A 13,343-nucleotide genomic window follows, 5' to 3' on the forward strand; every position below is an offset into this window, starting at 1 on the left:
AAAGTATTATTTCTCCTTATAGACCTTAAATTTACATTTTCGGTCCTTAAATCTCATTAAACAATGAATTTTCACTTAGCCTCACCCTCTTTGACTTATAGCACTGACTTTCTGTGTCCCAGATTGAGGAGTAAGGGTTAGGAGGTATGTCAGAATCTTTTGGAGGAATAGTTTTTGTAATTGGAAATTAAATATTATAATATAAATTTAAATTTTGGAAATTGAAGACAAATTATTGTTTTCATAATTAATATTACATGTAATTTTTCCAAGTCTTTTTGACTGGTGGCAAGTTAGGCCATCTTTTTTTTTTTAAATAAATTTATTTCTTGTATTTATTTCTTTTTGGCTGCGTTCGGTCTTCGTTGCTGTGCATGGGCTTCTCCCTAGTTGCAGCTAGCGGGGGCTACTCTTCATTGCGGTGGCTTCTTTTCTTGTGGAGCACGGGCTCTAGGCGCGAGGGCTTCAGTGGTTGTGGCATGCAGGCTCAGTAGCTGTGGCTCACGGGCTCTAGAACACAGGCTCAGTAGTTGTGGTGCACAGGCTTAGTTGCTCCGTGGCATGTGGGGTCTTCCCAGACCAGGGCTTGAACCCGTGTCCCTGCGTTAGCAGGCGGATTCTTAACCACTACGCCACCAAGGAAGCCCAAGGCCATCTTTTTAATAAAAATGTTCAACATGAGGACAAAACGCATCTCCCTAGGTAAGAAAGTAGAAGAAATCCGGGACAGGAATATTCACTGATCTGTTACGTTTACTTGGTGACCTCCCTTCAAATCTCTCAAAATGCCTTCTCTATATTTGTGTTCTCTTGAAACAGGGAATTGTCTGTGCAGTAAATCCTAAATCCAGCCCCTTGATCCAGCTTCTTGGCCTACCTTAAATACTGGTCTGTGCTTCCTGCGAAAGCAGGGAAAGCTAATGAAAGACTCTTCCAACAGTACAGAGTCTGAGACTTTCTTGATGTTGATAGTCATTCAATCACCAAGTATTGAGGACTTGGTGTAAGTGGAGCTAAAACGAATTACTCCGGACAATTAAGTATGAGACCACACTGTGTCCCCATGGTCTTCATTCCTGAGCCATGCCTTAGGGTAACACACACAGACCAATTAGGGGCATATACAGTGAAGATCTTTTTTTTTTTAAATTTTTTAATTTTTTAAAAAAATTTTGTTTATTTATTTATTTTTGGCTGTGTTGAGTCTTCGTTTCTGTGCGTGGGCTTTCTCTAGTTGCGGTGAGTGGGGGCCACTCTTTATCGCGGTGCACGGGCCTCTCACTGTCGTGGCCTCTCTTGTTGTGGAGCACAAGCTCCAGACGCGCAGGCTCAGTAGTTGTGGCTCACGGGCCTAGTTACTCCGCGGCATGTGGGATCTTCCCAGACCAGGGCTTGAACCCGTGTCCCCTGCATTGGCAGGCAGATTCTCAGCCGCTGCGCCACCAGGGAAGCCCCAGTGAAGATCTTTACAACATTGCTTACAGTAGCAGGGAGTTGGAGCAAACCCAGGTATTCACCTCTACGGAAACAGAAAAGTAAAATGTGTGTGCGATGAAATACTTAACATCAGTCTTGCTTTGGAGAATGGGAGGTCCAGTGAAAGGATGGCCAGGGAGCCGCAAGAGCTAGCTGGTCAGGAAGCATGCGTTAATTGTGGTCCCAGTCTGCACGGTTTTGTGCTTTCCTAGAGAAGCACTGGGCTGCCTAGTGAAGAGTGAGGATGTTTGGAGTTACCTAGTGTGATATTTTGATTTATAATAAGAAATCTACATTTGGTCTTCCTCCCCATTGCTGGCACAGAGCTCCTAAAACCCTTGGAATTTCCTCAGTGCTGAAAGCCATAAAGGTGTCTTTTATTATGTTAATGAGCTGACTTTTGGACCCCACCTAAGGATGAAGCCGGTTGCCAGGGGAACCAATCATGTAATTAGGGTCGGTATTTCAGTCTTACCCCCCACTACCACCTCCAGGGAGGGGAGAGGGACTGGTGGTTGAATCTGTCTCCAGTGGCCGATGATTTAAATTATTTAATCAGTCATGCATACGTAATGTAATGAAGCCTCCATAAAAACCCAAAAGGACAGGCTTCAGAGAGCTTCCAGGTTGGTGAAGCAAGTGGCACATGTGGCCTGTGGGGCACTGGGAGAGGGCATGGCAGCTCCCTGCCCTTTCCCTATACCTTGCCCGAGGCATCTCTTCCATCTGGCTCTTCCTGAGTCATGTGCTTTTTTTTTTTTTTTTTTTTTTTTGCGGTACGTGGGCCTCTCACTGTTGTGGCCTCTCCCATTGCGGGGCACAGGCTCCGGACGCGCAGGCTCAGCGGCCATGGCTCACGGGCCCAGCCGCTCCGCGGCATGTGGGATCTTCCCGGACCGGGGCACGAACCCGCGTCCCCTGCATTGGCAGGCAGACTCTCAACCACTGCGCCACCAGGGAAGCCCGAGTCATGTGCTTTTAATTTTAAGTAAAATGTTTCTCTGTGAGCTTCTGCAGCCAGTTTGGAACCTCCAACCTGTCTAACCCTAGCCGGTCGTCTGCAACAGAGGGCGGTCTTGTGGGACTGAGCCCTTAACCTTGTGGAACCTGATGCTGTCTCTGGGTAGATAGTGTCAGAATTGAGTTGAATGGTAGAACACCCAGCTGGTGTCCAAGAATTGATGGCGTGGGGAGCACACCATCCCATGTTGGAATTGGGTGACCAGAACCCTTACCTGGGGTGGGGAGGGTTCAGCTAAGTCTGTGGACAGGAGATGAAGCTGTTGGGGAGCAGGTAAGAGGGTGCTGACAAACTGACCCAGGAGTAGGAGGGGAACCTTATCCTTATTAGGCAACAGGCTGGACCAAAGTCGAGAGTAGAGAAGTAGATCATCCTAGGAGCTTAGTTACAAATAGCCCGAATCTCCCGAGTCAGGAGGGTAGGAATGAAATCTAACATAAATACATACAGATTTCTTAAGCCCAATAGCTGGGCTCAGAAGCTGGGTCAACAAAGTGGACTTGAAGCATTTGCTGAGTCAAGAGAAGGAGGGAAAGATCATTCTGAAAGCAGGGTTGCCAAAATCAGTAGTCTAGAAACAAAAAGATTCTGGCCAGGCAGAGATCATTGTGGTGGATTGATTCCAACAGGCATAGGTCAGGGCTAGAACAGCGGCGATTCCCAGGTTGGTGAGCAACAACTCAGCACAGTTTTAGTTCAGTCCATCACTGGAAGTCTTCTGTGTGCTAGAGGGTGGGGAGGTGGTGTGAAGGGGGAAGGAATCATGGGAGGTTCCTTTTTTACAGCGGGGAGGCAGGCTAATATAATAAAAGAGGTTCTTCTGTTTCTAAATTTTTGTGTAATGGAGCTAAGCTACCTGGTCATCTGAAGACTACGTCAGCCCCTGAACCTGGAGCTACACTACCGTTTATCAAGCTCTTGAATATGTACATTCAAACTGAGGTCTGGATGACAGACAAGTCAACTCTTCCTAGTTATTTTAGAATAATGCATGTCCTCAAAGAATCACCCTGATGAACTTTCTTTTTTGGGTCTCTTCAAAGTACCAAGAGAATGAAATCTCTAGCCCATCCATTTTCTGCTTCTATCCAGGTAGCAGAAAGAATTACTGGGTTTGCTGGAGGCTGCTGAAGTCTTCTCTCTGTCTCTCTCCCCATCTATCCATCCATCCACCCATCCATCTTTCTGTATAACCAGTACCTTCTATGTACCTGGTGCTGTTTTTAGCGCTTTTTAAATATTAATTCATTGAATCTTCCTAACCACTCTCCTTCCCCACAATGAGGTAAGTAGTATTGTTATCTCCATTTTATGGATGGGAAGCTATAGCACAGAGAGATTAAGCGTCTTTTCCAAGACACCCAGCCAGTAAGCAGTGGAGCAAGGACCCCAAACCCAGGCAGCGGAGCCCCAGTGTTCATGCTCTTAACTACATCAGTGGCCTTCCTGGGTGACTCTGAAATCTGTCTGGGAAGCTATTCAAATGCTTACATTGCTGTTGTTCCCAAAGGCTCCAGAGGGTCCTTCCACGCTATGCTGGCCTGTGGGCAGGGCAGCTGGTGGGAGGGGCCCCTCTGTGGATTGCAGTTGTTCAGTCTTTACTTCCAGTGGTTATTCATCGTCTTCTTTCCCATCTGCCCCTGTGTGAACAGATGTAAGAGCTTCCACCTTGGCTTAACAGGCCAGGAGTTGAAGACTTATTGTTCTCGGGTGATGGGATTGGAGGTGTAAGCGTAGTGGACCAGGTGATGGGGTCCAGCCGCTGTGTTCCTCCGTTCTCTCTTACTTGCTCTCAACAGCTGGTCTCCCCATCCTCAGCCTTAGCTGAAACCTCCCCACGCTTGGTAGTTGCAAACATCTGCCCTTCTCACTCCTGCACCAGAACCTCCTTGGGGAAGGACACAGCCACGCAGACTTGCGGCCACAAATAAGAGACTGATTTTCCAAGACAGGAAAGGTCATCTTTTAAAACCATTTGTGTCTCTCAACGCCAAAGTATATCTGTGTATAGTCAGGGCAAATGGCTCCAAATTTCCATTTGACCAATTTAAGCATTTTTATCCATTTTTATACTAGCTAACTAGTAACCTAAAGATGTGTGTGTAGGTGCAGGCGTGCGTGCGTGCGTGCACAGGCGCGCTTACCACTGTCTTTAAAAATAAGCGTGGCTTGGGCTTCCCTGGTGGCGCAGTGGTTGAGAGTCCGCCTGCCAATGCAGTGGGACACGGGTTCGTACCCCGGTCCGGGAAGATCCCACATACCGCAGAGCGGCTGGGCCCATAAGCCATGGCCGCTGAGCCTGCGCGTCCGGAGCCTGTGCTCCGCAACGGGAGAGGCCACAACAGTGAGAGGCCCGCGTACCGCAAGAAAAAAAAAAAAAAAAAAGGCTTTATTTCTATTTTTAAATGGTTTCCACTGAACGCAGAGCACATTCATTTTTGGGTTGAACCAAAGGCTTTTTCAGCTTGAAGAGCCCCAGCAGTCACCAGTGCATTAACTGCAAATGCAAATTAACAAGTCTGCACCGTGGGGACCGTAAAGGTCATCTGACCCAAAATGAAACTGATTTCTTATCTTTATACATGCTAATAAATCAGCAGGGAAACCTGCCCCAGAGCAGACTGGATCCTTTAGTTCCTTCATTTGGCACTTAGACACTTGCAAAATAACTCCCATAGCATCTTCATCAAAGAGCACTAAAGATAAAAACAATAAGAACCTTTCTGGCGTAGCTATCTGCCTTTCTCATCCCATCTCTTGAAAAAAAAATGTTTTTAACTGCAAGATTGTGTAAATTCAGGATATTTTGGGACTGTTATATTTTGTAGATATGAGAAAGGTCCAGCTTTGCTGAGGGCTGTTGTTTACTCAGTGTCCCTGCCTCTTGCAAGTTTTGCCCCTTTTGCAAGTTTTGCTGGGCAAGTGTAATTCTTTTCTTAAAGGAAACATTTATCCTCCTAGATGCCTCCCAGTTATTGAAACAGAGGCAGATAAACTTAATCAAGAAATATTTAATAATTACTGTGTTCCAGCATGTCCTGACTATGACACAGCTCCTCAAACAGTTTATAATTGTGGTGGCAACAAGCCTATTTCACATGAAACAGAGTAATCTAACCAGGATTATAACCAAATGCTTAGTGATGTGAATCAGACTGTTTGGTGTGAGTTCCAGAGGGGAGAGACCAGTCAGAGAAGATTGAGATGGTTTAGGAAGGGTTTTTAGGTGAGTGATCCTGCTGCTAGGTCTTGGGGATGGAAAAGGTTTGAAGGGGAGAGAGAATGTTTTCCTCTGTGCCAAGGTGGGGAAAGGACAGGAATGCAGGGTGCTTTGCGGACAGTGGGAGACTAGCCCCATTAGAGCAAAGTATATATGAGCATAAGTAATAGGTATTGATTAACCAAAATGGTGATAATTTTTTTCCAAACTAAAAACTAGGCGTATGTTCTAATGTACAGACCGTGTGGGGAAATATTTGAAATAGGGAGTGTCAAAGAAAATCCAGGGTGTGTGTTTCTGTCACCATAGAGGACCAGAGCTGATCTAGTATGGCTGCCAAGGTCAAGAATACTTACAAGAGCTCCGTGTAGGGCTCTTCAGGGTTGGTCATCATTATGAGAGTAGAATTTTGGAAAGATTTTGAGTCAGGATGATCTGCCCCAAGGCTGCAGATCTTTTTGGAAGATGTGGCTTGAACCCTGTATATACTTTTTGAAAGGAGATTGATCAATATTTATCTACCAGGTTGTAGATAAATATGTTTTTTAATTTATTTATTTATTTATTTTGGGCCGCATTGGGTGTTCGTTGCTGCGCGCGGGCTTTTCTCTGGTTGTAGCGAGCAGGGGCTACTCTTCGTTGTGGTACGTGGGCTTCTCGTTGTGGTGGCTTCTCTTGTTGCGGAGCACAGTCTCTAGGCGTGCGGGTCAGTAGTTGTGGCGCACGGGCTTAGTTGCTCCGTGGCATGTGGGATCTTCCCGGACCAGGGCTCGAACCCGTGTCCCCTGCATTGGCAGGCGGATTCTTAACCACTGTGCCACCAGGGCAGGGTTGTTGAAGCAGGGACGGTGTCACCTCTACTCACTATTGTATGCACAAGACCTGACACAGTGCCCGGCACGCAGCAGGCAGTCAATATTTATTCGTTGGAAAATCTGAGAGTCAGAAGAGACAGGATGGGGGATGCACTGCAGGTCCTACAGGCATAAGATAAATAAAAACGGGGTGCTCTTATTCACCAAGCAAACCCCGTGTTTTAGCTCAAATCATTGAATGATTTTGACTTTAGGATGTGACCAAATAGTAGAGAATGAATGGGGTGAAACCAAGTGTATTTGAGAGGGTATTTGAATTGCTTCTAATGATGCAGCCCAACAGGACAATTGGAGATTGAAAGCTGCAGGTCACAGAGGCAAAGCCGTCCCTATTTTCCTGTGCTTTTGCAGGAAGTGCATTTTATAGAAAAGTCAGAGAGGAACTGAGGGGAAACGGAGAGCTCTGAGCTGGTGAATTCACAGCGGTCTGACAGGGCACTCCACGGGACCCCACGGTCACTGGCACGGCCATCCCCAGCTCTGGGGGGCCACGCGGATGATCGCAGCACCGCAGGCTGGAGTCCGGGATGGTAAGAGGCTCTCGTTCTTTGATTTAGGCGTGACTTGATTTATTCGCATCTAAACCAGTCTGTTGTCACTTCTTGGTAATGTAAACAAGGTATATAGAGTTTTCTAACGTGTTTGTGCTTTCAGAGCTACCCGCAAGGGCTTCTCCAAAAGGCTAAACTTAGCAGTGAACTTGCCCAGTCCAAAGACTGGGTGGTGTGATTGTGTACCAGGGTCTGGAGAGCTAGTCTAAAACTGCATGCTGGCATTATGTGACTTTTCATATCTCCTGCTCCAGAAGCAAAAAGTTTTCAACCAAATGGATGTGAACTAAACCAAAGTCGGCCGTGAGAATGAAAATGTGCCTCTGTCACACTTTAAGTTGTGCTGCCGTATGAGGATTCTAGCAGCCATGTGAAGTTCGAGATACAATCTCTGACCCACACTGGGCTCCAGTATCCGTTAAAAATTTTGGACATTCTGAAAACTCAGGGGGTATTTTTAGACTCGGCTTTTTTCCTACAGATGAGGAAGTCTGGCAGATGGCTCTTCCGGCTGGATTATTATTATTTTTTGCAGCTTTCTACTAATACAGTATGGAGAAAACTCTGGCAAGCCTTCTTTCTCCAAGGACAATGGGGGGAAAAGCCATTCTGCAAACACCGGGCAGCAGCTGCAGGGCTCAGGTCTCTAAGGACGCTGTGCCACTGGCTGTGTATTTCACGCTGCTCTCCTGTGACTGTGTCTAATCAACGTGGGGAGGCAGGGAAGGAAGTCTGAGCAAGAGCAAGTCATTTATCACAGCGCGGAGCAAAGACATCTGTGCGGGCCCGGCTCTCTCGCTGCAGCTGATAAGAGTGTTATTTGCCACCCAGAGAGGAAAGACTAGATGTGGTTTTGGGCCCATGAAGCCACTTCCTTAAATCACATGACATCAGTTCATCTTATAGATGGTTTGCACTGGTTTTATGAAAGGCAAATCAAACTATCATTAATGAGGGAAAAGTGCCTTTAAAAAAGAATAAGTATAGTCTTGTTATGCGTTGCTGAGTACATTCAGATTTACCTTGGCCTTGCATCTGACAGAACAATCCATTAGGGCTCAGAAAAGTCACCTTCGGAATGTTAAGCCTTTTGCAGGGATTCTTAAGAAATCTACTGCACACACAGACTGGAGATACAAAAACAATGTGATTGTCAGTCTGCTTTGATGGCCAGCTTCCCCTTTCATTTTCAAATCTGGTGTGTTTTTGTTCATTCAGTAGTTAAAGTGGCAGTTCTCTAAGACAGCAGATCATACAGGTTTCCAAGGTGGAAGATATTTGATGCAGTTCATATGACAGATTTAAGAGAAGGGGTCACCCCTTTCCTCCTTATTTACATCTAAGCATCCCAACTGCCTATTGGGTTTTTGTTACTGGGCGGGAACCTGGGCTTCCTGAGCTTTTTTGGTAGAGAAACAGTAGTAATATCCCCAGAAGCCGTGGAAACGTGAAAATTCCACTTGTGGCTTGTACTAAGATTGACCAAAGTCTGCATTGGAGGCTTCCCACTTCCCTACACACACACACACACGCACACACACACACACGCACACACGCACACACGGAGAATTTATCCTGCAGCCACAGGAATAATCTGGTTTTGTCTGCATTCACTTGGTGGGCTTCACAGCTATGACTTCTCATAGTGACTAGATGCAGAAAAATTAACACCCACAGTCTCAGGCGAGTTGTTAGGACTGAGAAATAACTTTTTCCATCCATGAGGCTATTCTGTGGCGGAACCAATCCTCATAGAGCCTGTCTGTCCCATGGGGACTGATGGAAATCTCACTGGGTCATCTCTGTGTTCCTTGCCTTTCAGAGGCTCAGCAACAGGTCAACAGGAATGGCCATCCTGGACTCATTCAGGCCCTAGTGATTTTCTTTCCTTCTTTCTAGAAATGAACATTTCTGTGTTCATTTTCAACTTATCAAGTATTTCAAGCATACGATGAAGTTCAAAGAATAACTTAACTCACTTTCATGTGTCCCCCTAAGATTTTTCAAATATTAACATTTTGTTACCTGTTTTGGATTTTTTAAAATAAAATATTGCAGGTACAGTGGAAGAGCCCTGTCCATCCAATTTCCATTTCAATTTCCCTTTGCTACCCAGAGTCATCACTGTCTTGAAGTTGATGAAGTTATTTCCATTTTACCACATATATGTAATATATAAAGAATACAGAGCATCATTATGTGTTTTTAAATTGTATATAAATGGTATCACACTTTACATGAGGCTTTTGCAATCTACTTTTAATATTCAACATTTTAAGAATAATTTTCATACTGGTACCTTAAAATCAAGTTTATTTATTTTTGAATGCTATGTGGTATTCCATTACAAGACTCTACCACAGTGTATCCACTCCTTTATTGATGGACATTGGACTGTTTATGATTTTGTTTTTGCTGTTAGTAACACTGTGAACAGTCTTGTCCATGCATGAGTTTCTCTAGATCTGCACTGTACAGTGCAATAGCCACTAGTTAAAATGTGGTGAGCCTAAATTGAAATGTGCTGTAAATATAAAATACATACCAGATTTTGAAGACTTAGAATGAAAAAAATAAATAAAATATCTCATTAATAATGTTATATTAATTGCATGTTGAAATGACAATATTTTTATGCATTTTGTGAAATAAAATACATTATTAAAATTAATTTCATCTATAATTTGGCTACTAAAATTTTTTAAATTTTATATATATATACATGTATAGATATATGACTTGCATTATACTTCTGTTGAATAAGGCTGTTCTATCAATAGATCAGGAGTCAGTAATCCACCACCCACAGGCCAGCCATCTATGTCTGTGAATAAAGTATTACTAGAAAACGTACCCATTTGTTGACATATAATGGCTGCTTTCCTGCTACAACAGCGGAGTTGATACTTGCAACAGAGACTATATGATCTGTGAGCCTAAAATATTTACCATCTGGCCTTTAAGGAAAAGTTTGTCTATCCCTATTTAACCTTTTTTGAACCAGGTTTTTAAAATATATTTTAAAGAAATATATTTAATATTGTGATCCAACACACATACACGCACGAAACAAAAATTCCACAAAACAAAGTTTCACAAATCCTCACTCTATATTTTCATATTTTTTTCTGGTCTGTTCTTATTAAAATAAACTGCTAGTTGGTAAACTGCCTTGGCTCATGAAATTGACCTGGCCATTCATTCACTACTAGTCATTTGAAAATCATTGTTCCCTTTGCATCTGGCACTGCGCATTTTTCTTTCTTTTAATGCTTCACTGTTATACTAAATAATTATGTGTATGTGTGCATATGTGTATCTGTATATACTCATACATACACACATTTATGTCTTTCTTAGTTTCATCTATTTATATACATTTCATCTAGTGTTTTTCTGCACCAGCTCAGCAGCTATGGTGCTGGAATTTCTCCCTTGGCAGCTTTCTGAGCCTGAAAACCAAGAGACTCCAGGGGCCACTTTGAAGAGGGCAGCGTAGTTGGATTGCCATAGATCTGGCTTTTCTCCTAGACTGAGGACTTGTCGTTATTCACAGCTTCATATCTTGGCTTCATCTGCAAAATCCATTATTGATGGATTTGATGAGGATAAAAATATTTCATGAAACTTTCTATGATTATATTTTGCCAGAGGGTAAAATAAAGATAATATACTGCCATAGCACTTCCAAAAGATTTGACATCCCCACGGTCCCTACAGTGACATTGAAATATAAAGAATACTATTAGTTGTAACATTGCCATCACTGTCACACTTAGGTGTAACAGCTTTAAAACGTCTTTTAATCTGGTTCTAAGGGTTGGAGGTGGGGAGACAGACATGTTTCTAGGGAGCGCATTTCATGGGAGCGAACTTTCTCTAAACTTTTCTGTTAATGAACAAGGGATTCCAGTGCCTGTGAGGACCAGTACAGGGCTGCGCAATATTGAACACAGAGAATGATCGATACATTCTTGGCTGTAAGGTCATGTGCATTAAATGAGGCAGTTCTGATGCCAAATCAATACTGTATTGTGTATTCCCTACAGCAGATATTGAGATATAGATCTGCCGTAGTGGGAGCAGGCATGTAATCAGGAAATATCAGTTCAGACAAATCTGGGTTACCACCAACAGGGAAAGGGCTGGATTGATTGTGGTCTGTCCGGCTGCGTGGGGAAAATGTCAGGTCAGAGTGAATATTCATGTAGTCCTTGGAAAGAGGGAAAGAGAAATCAATAAGCTAAACCTTCCACTTAATAATGGAACTGTTTTCTCCAAGGCGAGTTCTTTTCTCTTGAACTTGGTATTCCTGTCCCTGATCTATCGGTCATGCTATCTTAGAGATGCAATCAAAGATTTCATAGAAAGCCTAAGGGCAGATTCATTCCATAGTTCTGGAATAAGGGTTATGTTAACATGGTTCCATCTAAACATTTCACTAGATGTCTGGTTAAAATTGACCTTAAGTCCAAGGAATAAGCTAGACCCTTTGAAGCTATGTCAAGAGGGTATCAGGCACAAAAGAAATCTCTTGTTTTTGGTCTGAATTTGCAATTCCCTTGTCCTGTGATCTTGCAAAACCTACCCAATCTCTGTGTATCTCTATACATTGGCTTGTATGATAATGTTCAGTTTTTCTTTGTAGAGATGTTACGTAGGATATAGTAGATGACGTAAATGTTTTGGCAGACGGGGCCAGAATATGAAGGCAGTTCCTCCCAAATCATGATTTTGGTGCTTTTCTAAATTTAATAGACTCACTTCTCCTTAACCATGCTTGAGAAATCTCCTGCCATTCACGTGCGTAAGGTTTCAGAAGAGTCCCTGTTCTCTCTTCCCCAAATTGTTTTTTTAAAACTTACTGGCACTGATCAGGCTTCAGGAGCAAAGTAGGTTCATAATCCATCAGCTGGTTTTTGAATAGAAACCAAATTAATTACTTTTATCATTTGTTTCTACATTTTCCAGGCACCTTTTAAAAATGAACAAGAGCAGCTCTGATTTGGAGAAGGTGAGCCAGGGCTCTGCTGAGAGCCTCAGCCCATCCTTCAGGGGCGTCCACGTCAGCTTCACCACGGGCTCCACGGACAGCCTGGCCTCCGACTCCAGGACCTGCAGCGACGGAGGTAACAGACTTGACCTTGATGGAGAGGCTTAGATTCCCTGAGTCGGGAAGGCCAGCCTGGGTTAATTGCCTAGATTCGGAAGGGCCGAGCTAGACCTACTGTCTTGGTCCCACTTTCCCTGTGAAGTAGACTCCACCAAGGAGCAGCTGACATTTATTCCCTATTGAATTTATGACAAGGTGCCTCATCCCATATCTCCCTCTCCAGTTACACACAGCGCATCCGCATGGCAGCAAGGTGGGAGGAGGCTGAAGTCGGAAGCATATCGAAAGATTCCTGATTCCTTGGGTAATGAGACATCTGTGTATAGGTCTGCGTTCCATTTCTGTCCTCAGGATTAGTTTACAGGGGATTGGGTGCATGCCAACCACAAATTCCCCCTCCTCCACCCTCTGTCTCTCTCATTCTTTCGTGGGCACACACACACACACACACACACACACATATGCACACACTTCCTTGGACACACAGCAGGCGTTTACATAAGTGTGTGTTGAATTAAAGCATGCCGGCTTCATTAGACCACCATCCACCCCACTTTCTGGATTAAGCTCTAAGGCGTAATATGTGGCTAAGTCCTGACTGGGTGTACAGTCGGCCCTTGGTATTCTCGGGCTCCGAATTCGCAGATTCAAAGAACTTCCAACCTCTGTTGGTTCGGGTTCAGAGGGCCGACGGTACTCCGCCATTTTATATAAGGGACTTGAGCATCCACGGATTTTGGTAGCTGAGGTGATTCCTGGAACCAATTCCCTGCAGATAATGAAGGACGACTATATTCCTAAAAAAAAGAACTCTTGCTTTCCTGTAGTTGTGATGGGTAGTATTAAAACCTTCACCCTTTAACACTTGTGTGTGTGTGTCCTCTCCTGCTTTTCTCTTTGACTTGCCCTAGCATGTTAGGTTTGGACGTGTGCTAGCATGACTGTCTTTCTCAGTCCTAAGGAAGTATTTCCTCTCAGTAGGCATTTTTGGAGTAGAGGGTTCCATTGTGAATTTACTGTCACCAACATTTTTCTATCTAAAAGATTAGCGCTGCTAAGACAAAAGCATATGTTGTACGTCAGCCTG

At 44.0% G+C, this 13,343-nt stretch overlaps 1 protein-coding gene across 4 annotated transcripts in view; it reads left to right on the forward strand.

The window, feature by feature from the left end:
- The window catches only part of PRAG1 (PEAK1 related, kinase-activating pseudokinase 1), a 49,307-nt gene that overhangs the window by 15,918 nt on the left and 20,046 nt on the right, over nt 1-13,343 (forward strand). For 3 of the 4 annotated variants that reach the window (XM_033400613.2, XM_033400614.2, XM_049704229.1), the window contains 2 exons: nt 12,115-12,272; nt 12,480-12,560. In XM_033400613.2, the coding sequence (XP_033256504.1) occupies nt 12,115-12,272; nt 12,480-12,560 (239 nt within the window). The remainder of the gene's footprint in view (nt 1-12,114; nt 12,273-12,479; nt 12,561-13,343) is intronic. The other variant, XM_049704228.1, reaches the window with a different exon arrangement.

The sequence above is a fragment of the Orcinus orca genome, chromosome 21 (assembly GCF_937001465.1).
Source record: "Orcinus orca chromosome 21, mOrcOrc1.1, whole genome shotgun sequence".
Lineage (NCBI taxonomy): Eukaryota > Metazoa > Chordata > Mammalia > Artiodactyla > Delphinidae > Orcinus > Orcinus orca.